The sequence below is a fragment of the Triturus cristatus genome, chromosome 6 (genome assembly GCF_964204655.1).
Source record: "Triturus cristatus chromosome 6, aTriCri1.1, whole genome shotgun sequence".
Classification (NCBI taxonomy): domain Eukaryota; kingdom Metazoa; phylum Chordata; class Amphibia; order Caudata; family Salamandridae; genus Triturus; species Triturus cristatus.
Genome location: NC_140589.1, coordinates 814000834 through 814023755, shown reverse-complemented (window position 1 = coordinate 814023755; position 22922 = coordinate 814000834). Strand labels below are relative to the sequence as shown.

The 22922-nt window shown below is 43.9% G+C and overlaps 1 protein-coding gene across 4 annotated transcripts in view; it reads left to right on the top strand.

Annotated features, from left to right (window-relative positions):
* SDCCAG8 (SHH signaling and ciliogenesis regulator SDCCAG8) overlaps nucleotides 1-22922 on the top strand; it is a 1515443-nt gene that overhangs the window by 459472 nt on the left and 1033049 nt on the right. For all 4 annotated transcript variants that reach the window (XM_085611405.1, XM_085611403.1, XM_085611406.1 and 1 more), the window contains exon 11: nucleotides 12058-12192. In XM_085611405.1, coding sequence (XP_085467531.1) covers nucleotides 12058-12192 — 135 coding nt within the window. The remainder of the gene's footprint in view (nucleotides 1-12057; nucleotides 12193-22922) is intronic.

Sequence of the window (22922 nt, the reverse complement as noted above, 5' to 3'; positions counted from 1 at the left end):
TGACTACTGATCCGATACTTAATTTTGAACACACTTAATACAAAAGCACAATAATGAACAACCATTCATACCACAATATGCAGGACGTTTAACACATTAAACATTAAACATTAAAACATTTTTAACCTTTAAAATAACCAACAATGATGATCGTCTGCATAACTAATCATCAAGCTTAATTCTTGACAATAACTAGATACTTCGGAATACTGGATATACTGCTAAACAGTACAGATACACTGCTAAAACAGTGCAGACCGGATTTGTGTACCCAAACCCGTCTTGACCGGCACAACCTATGTGCACGTCAGAAAATGCCTCCCCAGCAATGGTACTCACCGGGTAGCTTCGGAAACGGAAAGCCTCGGTAACTTGAACTTGAACCGGACTGGACTCGACTCGACTCGTCGGACACTGGGCTTGACTTCGAACTGGTGGGTCTCTGTATACCTCGGATCTTGCTCTCTCAGCTAGGCTCTGGTCGGGATACTTCGCACTTCTCACCGCCTCGTCTGGGTGTTGATCGCAGTCTCAGTCGCCCCCGCTTGACCGGAGGGAGATACAGGAAATCCTGCTGGTACGCGTTATTGTCCGTCCAGCTGTGGCAGGAGACCGGGCCTGCAACGCACCGCCGGCGCGTGAGATGAGAAAGTGTCCCTATTCGGGCGCCATTCATGTGGTAAATAATTCTCCTTTACCTGGACTTAATTTGATACAGAAACATAATTAAATAGCTCAGTAAAATGAGAGGCAGAATCCGTGGTATTAGAGGTTCGGAATGGGCTTTATTCCAATGATCGATTATAATCGGTTGCTCCAAGTTCCATCACCACGGAGGTTCAGGAAGTGAAGTACATACTTTATTGACAAGAAGTAACCTTTATAGTACATACATTACAGTGAAGCGAATGCAATAGGCGTAACAATTGATAAGGAAAATGACGATCTATCTGCGTAACCAAAAAATGGGTGTAATAAGGAGTAAAAAGGAACATAATTGGTTATGATGTCACCTATAGGCGGATCTATAAGATAATACTTGGCATAGATGCGCGCGCAGCAGTATGACGTGTGATTGACGTGCAACTAGGGGGTGAAGGGGACTTGACATTTAGCTCTACATGTGGAGACAAAAAGTCTGGGGGGTCAAGTCAACCTAATCCCAAATCATATCTAACATCCTATGTTTAAAGAACTATGTTATCCGCAAAAGAAGGACTCTCGGACAGAATCTATTCTATACTGACTGTGCGTGCGTGTACAAGCGTCTAAATGTCTACACTGAAAGCGAGGGGGTAGGAATATTTCATGGTAACAGGGCTATGAATTACTTGCATGAGGACAGAGAAGTCGAGCCTTTTGCTCGGTAGCTGGAAGAATGTTTACTTAAACTACTAGACAGGAATGCATCGGCTGAGGGGGAAGCAGATAACTCGAAGGCGAAATACAGTTCTTGGCAGAGAATAGGCTGATGTCAGGCTTCGTGAGCCGCGCAGAGGATGAGACAAAGTTCATGGTCACAGATGCAGGCTCGAACTGGAGTTTTCAGAGGCAGAAAGCAAGAGGAGTTTGATGACAGAATCAGGGCCTACTTGCCTGGACTGTAAAATGGCATAAGTGAACCATACAAAGCCGGTGGCCTTTCATACTTAGGAATGGAATATCCGGCCTATTCATGGCGGATCTGACAGAGGACATGTTGACGGTGGACGCACATGTATTTGCGTCTTCATAACTGGAACTGGAGGGAACATACATGTACTTGTGACATGCACATAGAACCGTTGGGGTCCAAGATAGGGGACATAACTGATCGGGAAAATCCATATTTCCACAACACGACTCTCAACAAGGCTTCTCCATCCCTCAAAAGGCAAGGGAAACTGATGTCCATGGCTCAGTTGTTGAGAAGAAGGTGTCTTTCAGTTCGCCATTACAAATCCCTGCTGGGAACAATTTCCTCTTGCACTCCTCTAATACCTCACTGCAGGTTACGAATGCGTTCACTTCAGGAACAGCTCGACTTACAAGTGGATGGAACCTTCGACGACATGGTAATTATCACTCCGGCTATGAAAAAGGCCGCCTTGTGATGGATGAAGGAACAGAATATATCCCAACGTCTATCCTTCGTAGTCGATCCAGCTCCTCAAGTTGTAACTACAGATGCCTCGCTGGAAGGCTGGGGTGCGGTGTTACAAGATTTACATGTAAGCGGTCATTGGTTACCTCAGCACCGCCTTCTTCATATCAATCTCCTGGAACTCAGGGCGATTCGTCTGGCTCTACGGGCTTTTCTTCCACGGCTGCAGGGATCGACGGTTCTTGTCCGCACGGACAACACCACAGCCATGCACTACATAAACAAAGAAGGGGGGTACCAGATCTCTTCCGTTCTCACAGGAAGCCCAGAGTTTTTGGAGGTGGGCTATCCTTCACAGGATATCTCTGAAGGCAGAACATCTTCCAGGAATACTAAACGAAAATGCGGACATGCTCAGCAGGCTATCGTCAGTCAGCCACGAATGGGAACTGAACCAGACTGTCTTGCAGGAAATCTTTCACCGATGGGGCAGACCTGCAATAGACCTCTTTGCAACCCCAGAGAACAAAAAAAGCCAGTTTTATGCCAGCAAGCTACACCATTGAGGATCGCTGGGGAATGCGCTTTCAATAGCCTGGTCAGGCGCATTTGTATACGCTTTTCCCCCCATTCTGTTGATACCCAGAGTACTCAGGGAGATCAAAACGGAACCGTGCAAGATGGTCTTAATAGCTCCAGCTTGGCCGAGGCAGTTTTGGATCACAGAGCTTCATCTTCTCTCCCTGGTCCCTCCACGGCAGCTAAGGATGGTCCCAGACCTTCTCACGATGTCCCAGGGCCAGATCTGGCATCCGGACCCTCGCTCCTTACATCTAACAGCATGGCTCCTGAGCAGCGAGAGTTTCTTGGGCTAGATCGTCCGGAGGAGATTAAGGAGGTGCTTTCTCACGCCAGAGCTCCATCTACTAATAAGACATACTGTTTAAAATGGAAGAGATTCTGCTTCTGGTGTCAGCAGGAAGGGTTCGGCCCTTTTTCATCTCAACCTCACCAAGTTCTTCCATATTTCATGCCTTTGGCTAAATCAGGGCTGGCTCATTCATCCATTAAGGTTCATTTGGCGGCTGTTTCTCGTTATAGACACACTGCATCTGGTCCTTCCTGTTTGGTCAGCCAGGATTGTCAAGCAGTTCCTCAAAGGCCTCTTTAGAGTCTTTCCTCCAGTGAGTGCTCTGCCTCCTATGTGGCATTTGAATTTGGTTCTCACCCAGCTGAGGAAGCATCCCTTTGAGCCGATTCATCGAGCAGATTTGAAATCCCTTTCTTTGAAGGTAGAACTTCTCCTAGCTCTCACTTCGGCAAGAAGAATGGGGGAGTTACAGGCTCTGACAATCCCTTACACCCAACAAACAGTTCTCGGGATGGGGCTTAAATCAGACCCTAGTGGCTGTACATAATCTCCCATACACTTCTCTCCTAAGTTACCAATACTGGAGAACCAAAGTTACAGGTAAGTAACTTGTTTTCTTGCAGTTGGCATTGGTGTTGTTGAAGAGGCGTATGGCCATTTGGTGGTTGGATCCGCAAAGTCCTAGTCTAGAGACATGTCTGAGGGATACCATGTAGTGGACCTTGGCTGAAGAGGTCCATTTTAAAATGTCCAGGAGAGATGATAAGGTGCTGGGTGATCTGGAAAATTGAGTGAATAATGTAAACACATTACTCACCATCATGAGTACCAACGACATCTCCTCACCTCAGACACCACCTCAGCTGATGACTAAGGCAAGTTGAGAAGGCCGCAGGGACTCACGAGGGGCACCCTTCTCTTTATTGGTCATGAAGGCACACCCTCAGATAACTTGGTGACAATGCAAAAAATATGTTAATTGTATGTATAGGAGCATCATTGAGGGTCTCGGTAAGGTCAAGGGTTATTCTGTGAAATTGCATTTTGAGAATGGGGGAACTGTGAAATGTAACTTGAATTGGTATCATTAATGTTTGTTGTACTTGTTTGATTAAAATCTAAGATAAATATTTAAAAAAAACAACTTGTTTGTTTAGTACCTGGAAGTCCTGTACACTGTAGAGTGAGTATTATAAATAGGAACAAAAAGAGAGCGAGGAAAAAGAAAAACTTGTCCTCTTCCCCAATGACTTTAGCAAAACAAAATGGACAAGTTTTTGACGATTCAGAGCAAACGTTTTTTGCTATCACCTTATGGAAAACTTGAAAGGAGAGAGCACAACTGCTGTGAAAAAAACCCCTCACCCACCTACCTAGTAGGTGGCATGCTTCATCATTGGGGCCCAACTGGATTGCCTAGTACAATCCAGCTGTGCTACGACGCCTGGATTACAGCGGAGCAGGATATTGAGCAGAGAGTGGCGTGCTATGTGAGATGTGACTATAGGTTAAAAAAGTCCCTGAGAAATACCCTTTGAAAAAACTTTTTATTAGAAGGGTCCCAGGACTAATGTTAAAAGGTTAAGCGGGATATATAGTTAGGAATATTATTTTCCTGATATCCCTTGTAAATAAGGTCAACTAGTTTCAGCCTTCTGGATGGTTCTAGAGGCTTTCGTGAGGACCAGAAAAAGGTGAATGGCCATAAAAACAAGGTATAGGCCACGTGTAAATATCAGCACACACCCTAAAGTGTGCTGTGAGTGTAGTGGTAATGTACTCACAGTATCTCCGTTTGAGACTACCTGAAAATAAAAAGTTAATTAGTAAGGATATATAAAACTGTTGTGAATCATGCATATAAACTAAATGCATGCTCCTTTCAACTTGTGGCTGGTGATCTAATGCCAGTAGCATGGTGGGCATGCACGAACACTAGAACAGGCTTGCGTGGCTACAATGTGCCCCAATAGTGTAGACATACACAGGGAATCCGTGAGTGAGTCAATATCGTAATCAAGTATTACTGGGGCACATGGTGCTCATAATCTCTATCATTTATCAATAGTGTGCGTGTATATGGCGCAATCGCAATTGTATTACACACACTAGGTGTTGAGAAGCAAATGATGGCTAATCTGGGGGCCCAATATGCTTTTTAGGCCAAGTGCGCGTGCATCGTAGTCAATGTTTGTTAAAATGGTGGCGCGTTCTAACTTGGTGCGAAGTATGCGTGAAATTCGACATACAAACAATAAATGACATACAAACAACAACTTTGAAGACAGACAACATGGAAAGCGGTCTCACTTGAGTAAAGAGGTAGTTATGCCTCTGGAAATCGATCGACGTTTAAATCCCCTCTTGACCTTAATGAAAAAGAAAGGTAATGGCGGGGGGGGGGTTGTTGTGAAACAAATGGAGGCTACGAAGGATAAAGTTACTTAGGTTGAATCAACGTAAAATGCTAAATATAGAGCCTCTGGACGGTAGAGTAACAAATCAATCGACATGATCCCTTCGGAGTCTGGTACTCACAATTGTCAGGGAAAGTAAGGTCCGAGGTACCTAGGACGACGATCGGGTCCGCTTGTTCAGCCCCGTAATGGAAATTAGGGAGTGGTTAAAAAGAAAAGAAAACAGGAAGACGGACAGGATGTCACGTGGTGCGGCTCTGAGAGACTAGAGCGCAGTGCCTGCGAGTAGTGCAGACGGCGCCTGTGTGTGCGTAATGGAAATGAAAAAAACACAAAACAGAACTACACGGAGTCTCGTGATGATAACTCCGGGTTAAAATAAAATTAAATTACAATTACATTTTAGTCCCTCTGCGGTGCAGCTGGAAAAAGGGGGGGGGGAAGGAGGGGGGTCAAAAATGAGAGCCCTCCTATGTGTACAATTACAGGCATCAATAAATAGCCTTGGTAGAGAATGTGCTTGAATATCTCAATAAAGATTAGACTGTGCATAGGTGTTGTGAGAAATATAATTTCGGGCACATGGAAAATAATTAAAAGCCAAACGAAAGGATATGTACTTAATCCAAAGGGTAAGTACTAAGTCCTGAGGATAGGTGTTATGTACTGTGCTTACTGTACAGATCGAAATTTTAGATACGACGGGTAATGTGAAAATAGATGTCTACACAGGGAGGTTCGAGTACAGTGATTGGCAGACGCTCTGTATTATAAGGGCATGAGACTAAGGAGATAAATTGCATATCTGATACAGGCTATTTTGGGAATATGCAGATGCAATACTGATTTTCTTAATTACACATGTTGTATTCATGAACGATGTATACTGTTCCAGGGTACATTATCATTTAGCCCTGAGATGTGGGTTGAGAGTCTATATACCCAGCGTTGTTCTTTCTCGAACAAACGTTCTTGGATGTTGGTTTGGTTAGACTCAAGTTGTTCAATTATGACCCAGGTCATGTCGTTGGTGGTATGTCCCTTGGCTAGATAGTGTTCTGTGAGTTTTGTCGTGCTGCGTTTGCAGCGGATGTTACTGCGATGTTCGCAGATTCTGATTTTGACTTTTCTGCTAGTCATCCCGACGTATCGTAATTTGCAAGGGCATGTAATCAGATAGATAACATTTGCCGAATTGCAGTTAGTGTGTTTCATAATGGTCCAGATTTTGTCTTGTTCAAGATGTAAGGTTTTGGTGGGTTGGGTAAGATGGCAAATACTGCAGTTGCCACATGGGTAATGGCCTGTCACTTCTGGTAATCCCCATGCATTCAGTACTTTGGTAGGAGCACTCAGGATCTTTTTTGGTCTGGTAGACACTAAATTGTCTCTGAGGTTGTATGACCTTTTATAGGAAAATAGGGGTTTTTCCCATTGTAGCTTACCCGAAGTTATGATTTTCCAATTACTTTGTATCAGTTTGGCTACTTGGTTTGAGATGGAATTGAAGGTAGTTACACATGTGAGTGATATGGTTGTTGGCATATCCACTTTGGGTTCCAATAAACCTTCTCGGATTTGGTTCCTGGCTCTTTTTTGCGCTTTATGAATGATTTTGTTGGGGTATCCACGGTTTTGTAGTTTTGTAGTCGATTCTTCTGATTGTTTTTTAAAGTCTTTTATTTCACTGCAGTTTCGGCGCAATCTAAGGTATTGACCAAACGGTAAGTTGTCCCTCAGTGGCCTAGGATGGAAACTCTGGAAGTGTAAAAGAGAATTTTTAGCTGTTGGTTTGAAGTGGGTTTTAGTCAAAAGTACCCCATTTCATGCTTCAATCTCCAAGTCTAGGAAAGTGATGTTGGTACTGCTTGTTGTGTGAGTGAATCGTAAGTTTGGATCAAGTGTATTAATCCAGTTCAGGAATTCGCTGAGTCTTTGGCTGTCACTTGTCCATATTAGGAATACATCATCGATGTACCTCTTGTAAAAAGTGATGTCCTGAGTGTATGTTGATTGATGGTTGAAGATATGTAAATCTTCAAAATTGGACACATACAGACCCGCTACACTGGGAGCAAAAGTGCTCCCCATAGATGTACCGTACTGTTGGAGGAAGAGGGTGCCCTCATATTCAAAAAAATTGTCTTTTAGGGCTATTTCGGCACATTCCATTATGAAGGATTTTGGAGTGTTGTAATCCCAGATCGTTTTGTCGAGGGAGGTGCGGATGACCTCTAGGGTATCATCTTGGGGTAGGCTGGTATAAAGGCTTTCTATATCCAGACTTACAAGGATGGATGTAGTAGGGTTGAACTCTAGGTTATTGATTTGGTTCAGTAAGTCTTTGGTATCTCTTAAGTAGGCTGGTGTTGACTGAACTATAGGTTGCAAATAGAAGTCACAGAAGCGGGACAGGGGTTCAAGCAGTGAACCTATTCCAGAGACAATTGGTCTGCCTGGAGGTGGTGTTTTGTTTTTATGTATTTTTGGAATGGTGTAGAAATATGGAGTAGTTTTGCCACCTGAAGTGAGGAATGATGCTTCTTGTTTGCTGATGTAACCATTAGATTCAGCTTCATGAACCATGATGTCAATTTTGGTCTTGAGTTTATCTGTGGGATCTTCATCCAGTATTTTATAGTTCTTTGGATCATCTAGGAGGCGTGTGCATTCCAGATGGTAAGCATTCCGATTTTGAATGACTATGCCTCCGCCTTTATCAGCTGGTTTTATGATGATATCTTTGTTGTTTTTAAGACTTCGTATGGCGTTGAACTGTTGAGCTGTGGTGTTGTTGAATACTTGATTCTCATGGGTATTCTCTATGCCTTTGTATATCGCTTGTTCGAAGGCGATAAGTTCCCCCCCCCCTTTTTCCAGCTGCACCGCAGAGGGACTAAAATGTAATTGTAATTTAATTTAATTTTAACCCGGAGTTATCATCACGAGACTCCGTGTAGTTCTGTTTTGTGTTTTTTTCATTTCCATTACGCACACACAGGCGCCGTCTGCACTACTCGCAGGCACTGCGCTCTAGTCTCTCAGAGCCGCACCACGTGACATCCCGTCCGTCTTCCTGTTTTCTTTTCTTTTTAACCACTCCCTAATTTCCATTACGGGGCTGAACAAGCGGACCCGATCGTCGTCCTAGGTACCTCGGACCTTACTTTCCCTGACAATTGTGAGTACCAGACTCCGAAGGGATCATGTCGATTGATTTGTTACTCTACCGTCCAGAGGCTCTATATTTAGCATTTTACGTTGATTCAACCTAAGTAACTTTATCCTTCGTAGCATCCATTTGTTTCACAACAACCCCCCCGCCATTACCTTTCTTTTTCATTAAGGTCAAGAGGGGATTTAAACGTCGATCGATTTCCAGAGGCATAACTACCTCTTTACTCAAGTGAGACCGCTTTCCATGTTGTCTGTCTTCAAAGTTGTTGTTTGTATGTCATTTATTGTTTGTATGTCGAATTTCACGCATACTTCGCACCAAGTTAGAACGCGCCACCATTTTAACAAACATTGAGTACGATGCACGCGCACTTGGCCTAAAAAGCATATTGGGCCCCCAGATTAGCCATCATTTGCTTCTCAACACCTAGTGTGTGTAATACAATTGCGATTGCGCCATATACACGCACACTATTGATAAATGATGGAGATTATGAGCACCATGTGCCCCAGTAATACTTGATTACGATATTGACTCACTCACGGATTCCCTGTGTATGTCTACACTATTGGGGCACATTGTAGCCACGCAAGCCTGTTCTAGTGTTCGTGCATGCCCACCATGCTACTGGCATTAGATCACCAGCCACAAGTTGAAAGGAGCATGCATTTAGTTTATATGCATGATTCACAACAGTTTTATATATCCTTACTAATTAACTTTTTATTTTCAGGTAGTCTCAAACGGAGATACTGTGAGTACATTACCACTACACTCACAGCACACTTTAGGGTGTGTGCTGATATTTACACGTGGCCTATACCTTGTTTTTATGGCCATTCACCTTTTTCTGGTCCTGACGAAAGCCTCTAGAACCATCCAGAAGGCTAAAACTAGTTGACCTTATTTACAAGGGATATCAGGAAAATAATATTCCTAACTATATATCCCGCTTAACCTTTTAACATTAGTCCTGGGACCCTTCTAATAAAAAGTTTTTTCAAAGGGTATGTCTCAGAGACTTTTTTAACCTATAGTCACATCTCACATAGCACGCCACTCTCTGCTCAATATCCTGCTCCAGGCGTCGTAGCACAGCTGGATTGTACTAGGCAATCCAGTTGGGCCCCAATGATGAAGCATGCCACCTACTAGGTAGGTGGGTGAGGGTTTTTTTTCACAGCAGTTGTGCTCTCTCCTTTCAAGTTTTCCATAAGGTGATAGCAAAAAACGTTTGCCCTGAATCGTCAAAAACTTGTCCATTTTGTTTTGCTAGAGTGAGTATTATATCCTGCATTGCTGACATGAGATTGATTGAGGAAAGCTTTTTGTCAAGTGGTGCTCTAAGAGGATTCCCACTGTAGATCCAGGAGGGCCGGTTCAGAGCTAGATTTTCAAAATAGCTTTTGACTACACAAGTGATTACACTTCTAGCTAAATGTATCCCATGTGGTGAATATTCTGAAAATCCAGCATGGCTCTGTCCCTCGTTGAATCTAATCATAGAGTTTTAATTTGGAAAAATGCTAAGTTCTCGGATACTTTGACCTGTACCCAAATCCCTGCTTGACAAACAACAAAGATGAGAATCGAGTAAAAGATGTTAAAACGTTGAATTAAAATGGTGGTTGTATATTGCTGGAGACCTTTTTTGTGTTTTTGTCTCTTGGAGCAAGGTTATCACAGGCATTTGGGTAGTTTTTCTCTTCTTGTAGCTTAATAACATGTTAATGCTACATTCATTCAAGAAACCTGATTTCTATGGCATGTATGTGTTTATCTAGTTTCATTAATTCTAACCTTGCAGCCAGAATTTGAAGAGTGCTATCAATAGAGAAGACAGCAAGAAAAAAAACAGTGAGCAACAGCACGGCCACTGGTACATTTAATGTAGTATAAATGCAACATTACATATTGTTTTAGCCCATTTGTTTCAGCAGCTGAAAATCTCAAATCAGGGAGCTCTTGCCGAGTAAGAACACCCATTCACACTTTTCATGCCTTTATATGTGCAACAATCCAGAGAAAATTTGTAATATTATTATAGAGAAAATATTAAACTAGTCACATCGGCACCAGTGGTTGTTTTGGGAATGAAGACACAGTTGCTTCAAATAGGGACTGCAAAGAATATTTAGAGAAAAAAGCGTTAGCGCTAGAGCTAAGGTTTGGGACGGAAGTACAAAAACATTGCAATTTTCACCATATGACTAAAGAATGGATTGATAGTTCGAAAGTAATGATTTGGAACTGCCTCAAAAGTCCAGTTGGCACTTACAACTGGCCGGTGTAAGGTTGTCAGGAACCTAAAATATATATAGATGATACACATGAATTTCATCAGTTTGCCAGTATTGGCATTGTTATAGGTTCACATACTTAAACCACTCCCCTTCGTCAACCTGGGATCCCTTCATCAACCTGGGATTCCAGGACAACTTTAAAATAACACAGTAATATTAAACATAGCCTAATAGACCCTAAACATTGTCACTTTCGTAGCCTTTTCATCTTATTGCTAAAGATCCAAACTCGAGCCAATGAGGAGAAAGCACAATAAATACAATTTTCCCAGAGACAGTCATACCTGAGCTTTCTACTGCACATTGTGTGCAGAGGGAGAACCACTGAGCTTTGTTCATCTTCAGACAAGTATTTTTCTTCAAAATATTTGTCCTACCCTTGGGACAGCCTTCTGACACCGGTAGGTTCTCTAAGGTGTGTAATGAATCCATGTCAGATTCATCCAGAAATAGCTTTTAAGGCCATATTGTTTGTGTGTGAACGTCAAGCCACATCGTTAGGATCCTTTTGAAAAATGCATTTCTTGTCTATGTCCAGCCCATAAGGCCAAAGATTGCAAGATTTGAAGGAAAGTTTCTACAAAAACCTGCTTTTATGGCTTCATATGACCATGTCAATGGATTCCTCCTTCTTAACATCCTCTAAATTCTTAGGATTAGCATCTTTGATCCAAATGAAATTAGTTTCCTCCTTCTTATTAGTATAGGGTCTTAAAGCTTTCAATATTACACTTTTGGGGGAAATGTGTGGCTTCTACCTCTCTCACCTTACACTTGTTTGTGTCTGCACAGAACGGTTATAAGAATGTATATTGTAGGATTAATTTAGAATGGGACTCACGGTGCAAGATAGACCTGAGTGCATGGGTGGACGTACGCAGTAGTTCACAAACAACAGGAAGTTTCTAAGCTACTGATGACTCCATCTTTTGTAAATTTGACACTGAGCTTTGACAACAACGTCAAGTGCAACATCTTTGTAGCATGAAGAACAGTTTTGACACCCACGTCTAAGTGGCACGTTTGTTTTTCTCAGCAATGTTCTTAAGATTGCGAACTGTGGGGGTGAAGTACGCTTGAACCTCCTTGTACAAGGGCTTACTCTATATGCCTCCCCAATGAGGCATGCTACTGTTTCAGTGGCTGTCACCGCATTGTCTCATGAGTTTGTTTGCAATTCCTATTTTCTCTTGCTTTGATTGTAGATGACAACAATGTTGCAAAATGTGGCAGAGCGTGACGCTCTGCTCGAAAGACTAACAAGGGAGAAGAAATCCATTGCAAGTCAGCTGGAGGAAGCCCTAAAACAACTCTCTTCTAAAGACATTGAAGTAAATGAGGTAACAAATAAAGAAAACAAAATATTAGATGGTTCTCAGCACCGTGCGTTTGGTTTTGTGTGGGATGTGTTTGGATGAACTGTCATTTAAAAACAAAGCCATGCTTTAGGTTACATTGTAAATTCAGCAGTGCTTTAGCTAAAGGCAAACAAGTAATTTAAGACTCTGATTTGCTTCCCTTTCTGTGCATTGTTCTCCTACTGCAGTGGCTCTTAAATTTTTGACTTCTGTGGACCCCCATTTAACCGTTACTGCAATCCAGGAACCCCCCACTGCATCATTATTGAACTCCCGTGACCCCCACTGAGTAATTAATGAAAGCCGGGGTCCGTTATTTAAGCAATTTCAATGATTTGATCCTCAGAACAACATACAAAAATATGGAAAAAAGCATTCATCAAACAAATACACAAATGATGAATTCAAGTCACAAACAAATATAAAAAAATTAAAAAAAGTATTTTAACCGGAAGGTTGGGACATTAATAAATACAACTGAGGCCACTCATGGTCCCTACTACATTCCCTTTGATGCTTTTGCTCTGCTCCCACGAACCAATCGAGGACACTAACTTAATTTTTGGCCTCCAGTTTCAAATTCCTTCACACTTATGGAACATTGAAAATGTTAAAATTTTCCATTTTGCTTCCTTATTTATATTCACTTTATTAATCTGTAAACATTATTTAACTTACTAACAGGTCGCATACCTACTGTCTAGTTGTGCAGACCCCCGGGGTATCCGGACCACAGGTTAAGAATCGCTGTCCTACTGTGTTCCTCGTTCCTTAGGGTTTGCCAGGAGACAGCTTTCACTGTCATGCCAGCCTCATGTTTTTCTTAAGATACATAATAAAAAAGTAGTATCAATATATATTCATACAGGGACTTTCAGTAGTCCCCCTTTTCAAATGTCTTAGCATTTTCCTTCCACCCCCTTCAGGATGGGCAGTGATTCAGACCACTTCATCCATTGGCTGTCATACACTGTCAGTGACAGTGTTTTGCCTGATCAAATGTGTACATCGGCCTAAAATGAAGAGCACTTCATTACCAGGGCTGGTGTGCCCTGGGCTGCTGGGTCACCTCCTAGCTTTGTCAGTCCTTGTTTATGGTTTGTCACAGTGCACTAGCAGGTGGAACCATTGGCGCTACTGGCATGTATGTTTAAATAAATAGAACCCTCCACAGGAAGTAGCTAAATACATCTCATATCCTTGCTTCACCAAAAGAGTGCTTGTTGCTTTAAGCAGGGCAAATACATGTGGTAGTGTGCAAATTCACACTTCACTGGAAGAAGCTTGAAAGAGTTAGCGATGAGAGTTCCTTGCATATCACTTCCTCAGCTGGGGTGGAACTTCCATCAGTGTGGCAGCATGAGATAGGTCATGATTATCTTTAGGGTCGGGGATATTGTCTCAGTCTTCTGAAGTCTGTGATGATGGCTTGGAGTCCTAGAGAGCTTACCAGCATGCCATTGATATTTTTCAGGCACTGTGTACCTGGGTGTGGGGTATAAAGGTATATGGTTTAGGGAAAACGTGGCCCCAGCTTTGGGTTCTCTTGAAACCTGTTTTCTCTCTGTCGCCCCTCCTGGAATTGAGTATTAAACATTCAGTGTACTAACCAGCCCAACCCATTTTTGGTTCCTGTTGATGCCTAAACATGGAATCCAACCACCAATGCATCTGGTGGTTGACATTTAAGTTTGAGTTTGTGGTGTTTCTGAGGTTTGACGGCTGGGAGCCGATATCTGCTTGTCTTTGGAGGTAAAGGGATTTTCTCTTTCTTTGGGCAAAGGGGTGGGTCCTGTGGCAGCACTGTAGAATTAGTGGATTACTTTGGAGAATGTGTGTGGGGCCTGGTGTAGCATTACAGTACATTTGTTTAATGTGGAGGCTTTATGCAGTGTCTCTGTGCCACCTTTCCCAAAAAAAACAGTGGTGGAGGCTTTTTGAGGTATGCGGGGGCTCTCTGGGCCAAAATACTCCAATTAGGGGTCCACATGCATGATGAGCCTGTTTGTTGGGTGAACATAGTTACTAGGTGTGTTTTAGCGAGGGAGACCATTTTACATGACCTCTTTTACATTGGCCTGGTTCTGCTTCTCTGTGCACTGGCCCAGGCACCCCTGCCAATGTTAGATGGAGCACCTTGCTCATCTCTTTACCCCGTGTACTCTCACCTGCTTGCCTATATCCAACCACCGTTCTTTGGATTCTTACGGCACAGGCACAACGAGCATATTTTAAGTTTGTGAGATTGGAAATGGGGAAGTATGAGTCTGAAATTTCTGACAATCTTTGTAGAATGTTAAATTGAAAGAAACTAAGCATCTGCAGTGGTCATAGTGGGGTACAGGCAGAAGTTGTTAGTAAACAACATTATTGAAGCCTTTGAAATCTATCCCAGTGTTGAGGTCTTTTTCTGTTGAGAAACCCTGCAACCAATTTTTGTGTTTGCTGTGTACCACAAAAAGAATCACAACTGAAGGTTACAGGATCTGACCCCAATTAGATAGATCTTGAGTAATGTGTTCATAACTTGTTGGTGTCAGGGTGCAGTGCCAGTAAGACACTATGATGGGGTTAGTATGCTACAGAAATAAGTGTGTGTGTATGTGTCTGTGTGTGTGTTTGTTAGCTTTTTGATGTAGTGTGGCTCTAAACAGCGAGCATCTTATGCCAGCAACACCATTTCACAATAGAGGTAAGGTACATAAAACACTTTTTTGTGTAGAGTCTGGTTAAAATCAGATTACAAAGACGTAATACCTACATGAATTAACACATAACCCCTGTATATTTCCCTGCCTTATATTGGTTAGTGTGGCAACACCAAACCTTCAAACCTCATGATATCCATGTTGTGCTTGTTCTCTGTGTGGGAGGAAAGTTTGCAGTTCGGATGCCCTTGTGCTGCATAGTGGTGTTTGCCCCGTGTGTGCAGGGAAAGCTTACATTGGTGTTGCACATTTGGTAGTCCTTATGATATCCATGTGGTACTTGTTTGCTGTGTGTCATAGAAGGTTGCACTGCTTAAATCTACACTACACCTGGTCTGTGTAATATGGCCAAAGTAGCAGCTTTTACTGCTATTGGCCATATGGTACTCGCTGTGTGTGTGCAAGGGAAGCCTGTAGTGGTAATACCCATGAGCTGTCCTTACTCTATGTGAGGGAAGCTTGCACTGCTAATTCCCTGGATATGTTGGAGGGGCATGCACCCCTTGTTGCTGTGTTGCACCTGGTCTGTATGTATAAAGGACATTGTCACCTTTTACTCCTTCCTTTTCACACTGTGTGTGCCCCGCCTCCTTCATAGTTCAATTGTTTGGCTTTTGTATAGTGATGAAGATTTTACCAAGCTTCATTAACATACAACACAATTGCAGCATTGGCAGCAAAAGCAGCACAAGCTTTTACTAACACAATGAACATGTACAACATATGAAGAAGCAGTAAAGTTCCTGGGCATGAAATAAGCATCTGCTACTGCTACCAATGTACTTCTTCTGTGTACTGTTTGAAACGTGTGAACATGTTTTGCAGTGATTGGCTTTGCTAGTGCCAGACTCACTTAACTTGGGCTCCCTAACGAAAACGTAGCTGTCTGCCATTCTGCCCCCACCGCCACTGGAGGCATTGGGGCTGTGTTCCTGAAGACCGGAGGAGTCTAGGGACTACTGCTCCCAGCGCCACAAGCGGTGCACACCGCAACGTCATCGTCCTGCGCCCGGAGGCGCTCATAAGCGGCACGGGACTCCTGCAGCGCGGTTTCCTTAACAAAAACGTACCTGTCTGCCATTCTGCCGCCACCGCCACTGGAGTCATTGGGGCTGTGTTTCCGTAGACCGGAGGAGTCTAGGGACTACCGCTCCCAGCGCCACAAGCAGTGCACGCCGCAACGTCATCGTCCTGCGCCCGGAGGCGCTCATAAGCGGCACAGGACTCCCGCAGCGCTTGTTCCCTAACAAAAACATACAGGTCTGCCATTCTGCCGCCACCGCCACTGGTGTCATTGGGGCTGTGTTCCTGAAGACCGGAGGAGTCTAGGGACTACCGCTTCAAGCGCCACAAGCAGCGCTTGCCGCAACGTCATCGTCCTGCACCCGGAGGCGCTCATAAGCGGCACAGGACTCCTGTAGCGTGAGACGCGCGTGGCAAAGCCCGGGCCAAGGGCGCGCCCGTCAGAGCCAGGAGGAGGCTGGGCTGGGCCACCTCTCTTATTTGTATGAGACAATAGGACACCGGAAGCCGGTTGTAATATAAGGTTATTTTATTGTTTTATTTTTGTGGATACGTCTGACTATCCAGAAGGGGGTGCCACACATCCAGGCATAGGGTATGATGACCAAACGTAAGGCTACAGGAGTGCGGGCAGGCGGGGGGTTGTGGGAACATTGGATGCGTTTTTAACAAGGGCAGAGACAGTTTTAACCTCTTCTGTGCCCATGACGAGATAGTCTCGTCATGGAGCACGGTCGCGCTGTGCCCATGACGAGACTATCTCGTCATGAACCCCACCCACTAATGAAACGCCCGGCACAGGAGGGGGAAAGGGCGTGGCACAGAAGGGGTTAACACATGAAATTCAGCTTACTGAAAGACGACACTCCCTGGACACGTATGCAGGACAAAAAAGGTCATCCCTGGGGGTATAACTTTGGCTAAATCTCCCCTGGGTGTTCTGCAAATTTTGGACTGCTTAAGCATGGATGCACTAGTCGTAAGTTCCGATGGGGAGTTAGTTGATTGTTTAGCTCCTGAATTGGGGGCACCAGAGGTGGCTCATTTACGTAATCTGGATCTTGCCCAAAATCCGACAAACAGTCCAGTTCAGGAGTCGATGGCTAATTAACCTGCGGAGAAAGTAGATCTCCTGCATTCTCTGCTTCATCTCTAGCCCATACCTTAACAACGACTTGTGTAGCTCAAGGCGATCCTGCTACTAGATCCAAAAGAGCTGCAAGGGAGAGTACGGCATGTTCTTTTAAATCTTTGGCAGGAGGGAATGGTGAGCCGCAGTAAAAACGTACAAGGGGAAGTGTGGCACAGAGGAATAAGAACAAAGTTAAATCTACACATCAAGTCCCAGGGATACACAAGAATCAGATCCTTAAACCTGTCGGTGGTACGGCTCTCTTGCCAAATATTGACCCCGATATCATGGTGGACATTGGAAGTGATCCTGATCACTGGAAACGCTTAGAGACTTTAATAACCGTTCTCTTAGCGCCTCTCTTATGCAAACTAGGGGAAATTGAGGAAAAATTGCTGCCCCTTCAAAAATCTAGCAATGCGCCAGTTAATCAGGAGGCACGTGGGTGTCAATGTGCAGCACGAGGGGCAGTTGAAGCACCTGTGGCCCCGGTAATAACTGAAGTGAATGGCCCTGTGGGGGGCAACAATGGGGAACTGGCCCACATAGCAGGCAATGCAAACATTGGTAACGTGATTTCTGCCACATCTCGAACATCATTCACGGCATCTGGCCCCGGGGGGAAAATTACACATCTGGGCCCGGGAGGACTGGGGACAGGTGGGATGGTTAACTCTTTTTGCCCATCTGATCAGATACCGGCCCAGTTTGTGGGACCTCTGAGACCATTTCCTACTGTCCAGGCCAATTCTTTAACTGGAGGCAGTAATAACAGTAGAGGTGGCCCCATTGTGGTGAATCCTCTGAATGTTAAGTGTTCTGGAGATGTATTAGACTTACATCCTGCCGCATGTCCTTATGTTCTGGTTCTGGCTGGTGTACCACCGCTTAGGTTGGATCAAACTGAATCCTGGACCCAATTGCGTAACAAAACCTGTAGATTGGTTATCCAAACATAAAGGGTTTAGGGTTTTGAAGGGGATTGTGTGGTCATTAATTTCCGTGACACCTCGGTTGTTAAGTCAATATTAAGGGTCCAGGATCCTTGCCCTAAGACCTCTACCTCCATTTGGGCCCTGCCATTGGGATATTTTTATAAACCTTTGTTAAGACTTCCGTCGTCGGTTGTTTCCTCTATTTCTTTGTCTAACAGGTTTCAGGCATTCTCCGGTCTGGATGCCCAAGATTAACTACCTCTTTGTGATGTAGTACCTGTTATTCCAGACACAAATTTATGGAGACACCGGACAAAGAAATTCGTGGCTCCATGGTTAGTCTCCCGAACCTTACTCCTCCTTGTTTCTTGAATCAACAGGTTTCTCCAGCTGATATAGTAAAATCCATTCCTACCCCAATTATAACTGATGGTGGTACAATGAAAGTCTTAACATGGAACATTGGCAAAAAAAGGGAGATGTTTCGTGGGAACTTTTTCTTGCTACACACCACATCATAGCCCTGCAGGAAACATGGGAGACTAACGAACATTTCTACCTGGATGGGTTTACATCCTTTTGTAAATTCCTTCCAGTATGGGCAGAGCAAAGGGGGGCTATTATTGGTGATTAATCTTAAGCTGTCCTATAATGTAAAACTGATTAATTCCTTTTCTTCCCACATGCTAGTAGTAGAATTGGCAGGGAACAATTTACCAACCCTTTTACTGGTTAATTTTTAAAATTCTTTTATTAGAACTGATGAGACAGACCATCTCAGGGCTCTCATGACCTTTTTGGGAAATTATGGAGATCGCTCAGAAACACATTATGACACATTGGTCCTGGGAGATTTTAATATTCATACCTGCCCTATTAATTGTTCAGCCAGGCTGGAGGAGGAATATGGCCCTCAGGTGCTAACCCATTTTGAACACACCTCGTCTGGCACTTTTTTAGAAAGTTTTTTATCAACTCATAATTTGATCTGCCTTGAGCAGTCGGATAGGCTAGTTCCCATACCTACATATGTAGGTCATGGTCGTCACAGTATAATTGATTACATCTTCGTTTCATCTCCGTTGTTGCCGCTAATAGGGACATTAAGTGCAACAAAAAATTGTTTTAGTGATCATAATCCACTAATATTGGACCTTAATATACATGCTGTCAATAAGGGAAGGATCATGACTCAACTCACGAACGTTAATATTGCACCCAAAGATCAAGCCCGTAGATTGAGCTGGGAAAGAATCACCCCTGATAGTTTTATTGATAGCTTGTTCACTAACTACGCTAAGGAGTTTAGGACCTGTTTAGACCAGGATTCCCAACCAATATTCGTTCTCGATGCCTTTGACTTAATTGTAAAGCAGGTTGCTTCTAATTTAACTATAGCTAGTAGACCAAGGCCCTCAAAATTCAAAAAATGGTTTGACGAAACCTGTATGACTAACCATAAGGAACTCATGAAGGAGCTTAAGTAAAAACCAAGGGTGGCATCACGGGTCAATAATGTAAGGAGGGCTTATAAACTTGCAGTACAGAGTCGGAAAAGGCAATTAAGGGAGATGGCTTGGGAGGAGCTTAGCCAAGCCAGTGTGCTGGCTATCAGTTCTAGATTCTGGTCTGTTGTAAATAGTCCTTTGTTTGACGATACACCAAACTCCAGTAAAGACTCTAGTTTCCACTGAGATGTGGGTGCAACATTTTGGGAAAGTGTATAGTGACACAACTCTAGGGACCACCGTAGGGAAACCAGTTTCTGGTCTGGTATGCCCCCCTCTTGTTTTTACAATGGATTAAGTTAATAAAGCGATTACGTCAACTCTTGGGGGGAAAGCTCCAGGTCCCGGTGGAGTACCGGCTGATCTTTATAAGGCAGATCCCAAGCTATGGGCTAAGATCTTAACTCATGTTTTTAATGCAGCCTGTGTGTCTGGTTTTCCCCCCGTCATGGGCGAAGGCAGTCATCATATCAATTTTTAAAAAGGGAGCAAGGGATGACCTGGCTTGTTACAGGCCCATTTTGCTCCTTGACTCCGCGGCCAAAATTGTGGGGAAAGTTTTTTTTACACGTTTAACAGAGTGGCTTGATCAAGCAAGTATAGTTTCCGATCTCCAATATGGTTTTATTTAGGAAGGGGAAAGGTACTCTGGACCAATGCCTTAATCTCCATTTGGTGATAGGGAAGTATACAGTTGCAAAGCGTGGGGATCTCCATCTGGCCTTTATGGATTTACGCAAAAGAAACCATTGATGGACGAAATGCTGGACAATGCAAACATTCACCCCAGTCACAAAGATCTGGGTTTAATCCATCATTCTTTTGCTCACCACACCACCCCAGTTTAGACCCAGCCATATGCAAATCAGTCGACCCTGTTTCTTGTGGGAACAGTCCAGCCCGAACTGCCAAGCCAAGACCTCACTGGACCGGAAACAAACATCCTGGGACCGGTTTCAGGGCATCACCCTTCTTCAGCCAGGCTAGCTTGAGTCCAGTGGTGTAGTGGGCACGGGACCCACGTCTGGGCATACCCTCCCCACTTAGGGTGACAAACGCAAAAGAACAATTGATGGCCGGAATGCTGGAAAATGCAAACATTCACCCCCAGTCACAAAGATCTGGGTTTAATCCATCATTCTTTTGCTCACCACACCACCCAGTTTGGACCCAGCTTTATGCAAATCAGTCTTGACCCTGTTCCTTGTGGGAACAGTCCAGCCTGAACTGCCAAGCCAGGACCACACTGGACCGGAAACAAGCATCCTGGGACCGGTTTCAGGGCATCACCCTTCTGCAGCCAGGCTAGCTTGAATCCAGTAGTGTAGTGAGCACGGGACCCACGTCTGGGCATACCCTTCCCACTTAGGGTGACAAACGCAAAAGAAACGGGCTGGACTGTTCCCATGGGACACAGGGTCAAGACTGATTTGCATATGGCTGGGTCCAAACTGGAATGGCATGGTGAGCAAAAAAAACGATGGATTTAGGCCCAGATCTCTGTACTGGGGTGAATGTATGACATTGTTCTGCATTCTGTCCATCAACAGTTCTTTTTGCATTCGTCACCCTGAGTGGGACGGGTATGCTCAGACGTGAGTCCCGTGCTCTCCATGCCACTGGAATCAAGCTATCCTGGCTGAAGAGGGGTGAAACCCCGAAACCGGTCCTAGGATGCTTGTTTCCAGTTCAGGGAGGACCTGGCCTGGCAGTTCGGGCTGGACTGTTCCCATGGGGCACAGGGTCAAGACTGATTTGCATATGGCTGGGTCCAAACTGGAATGGCATGGTGAGCAAAAAAAACCATGTATTTAGGCCCAGATCTCTGTACTGGGGTGAATGTATGACATTGTTCTGCATTCTGTCCATCAACAGTTCTTTTTGCTTTATGGATTTAACCTCGGCTTTTGACCTTGTTAATAGGGCAAAACTTTGGTTGATCCTCCAAGATATAGGGCTAGATACTGACATGATTTCATTTTTGGCAGCCATCCACGAAAATACAACAGTGGCAGTGCGCTTTAACGAAGATGGCAGCCTGACTGATTCTTGGGCTGTAAAAAGAGGGGTCCGGCAGGGGTGCATATTGGCCCCCCTGCTGTTCACCCTCTATATTAATAAGTTAGGGGATTCTCTGATTTCTTGTTGTAAAGATATACCCAGAGCTGGCTCCAAATTATTCCTGCATTTTTTTACGCCTATGACACGGTTTTGGTGGCCAGAACTGCAAGGGGGCTGCAACTGCTTTTAAATTGTTTTATAGATTTTATGGAGTCGTTGGATTTAATTACCAATTTTAAAAAGTCGCATGCCATGATAATAGGTTCAAGGAGGGCAGCGAAGGTTAAATTCTATTGCAAGGGAGGTGAGTTAGTAAACGTCCCCGCTTTTCCCTATTTAGGGGTTCTTTTTGATGACCACCGCTCATGGTGCACGCAGCGTGCACATAAAAAGAATGTATTAGCTAGAGCATCGGGGGCTACTCTAGACTTTGCAAAAGAATAGGATCAAAACCACTCCCTGCACTTATGAAGATTTATAATGCTAAGTGGGTTCTCATGGCGACCTACGGGAGTGACATCTGGGGTTATACAGATGTCAAAGAAATCCAAGGGGCCGAGAACATCTTTATGCGTAAGCTGCTCTTGGTCCCCGCATCCACTCCAATTAATATACATGAGGAACTAGGAGCAGGTTTTATTTCTGATCAGATTGCGGTTGCGCCTCTGTTACGCTGGTTGAGAATTTGGGCACAACCGACCCCAAATTTAAATCAATTGATCATCCAAAACTGTCTCACCTTAGAAAAGGTGTTAGGTATTCCTTGGATGAAATATATTATTGATCAGATGGAAATTCTTGGCTACCCCAACTTATTCTTGAGCCCTATAGCATTGGGTAAACTGGCCATTAGAGACCTCAAGCAGCAGTTTTTAGATAGACGAAGAGGACTAAGGGAGGAAAATGAATTGAAAAAACCTATGGTGAGAAGATTTGTCACATTGAGCTTGGGCCAACAGATGCAACCATATCTACTCTACATAAACAAACCTTATCATCTTTTCATCCTGACAAGATTTAGGTTGAATATGGTTCCCTGGCTTCTTGCCTTCCCTAAAGGGTATTTCAAAAAAAGGAACATTAAGTCCCTGCCCCTGTGACAACTTCTCGGATCAAGATACTCTCCATATAACGTTTTTCTGTGCACATTACAATCTTTTGCGCAGAAAATTAATCCTCCCCTTGCTTAGAGGTTGCAATTTTGTACAAGTTAGACCTGCGCTGGTTTATCTACAAATGCTAGCGTCACCAATGGTTTGCTTTGGGGTAGCAAGTTTCCTAACGGGAGCAATCGGATACAGGAATAGGTTACCAAAGAGTTGTCCTGTGGACACGGTCTCGAATC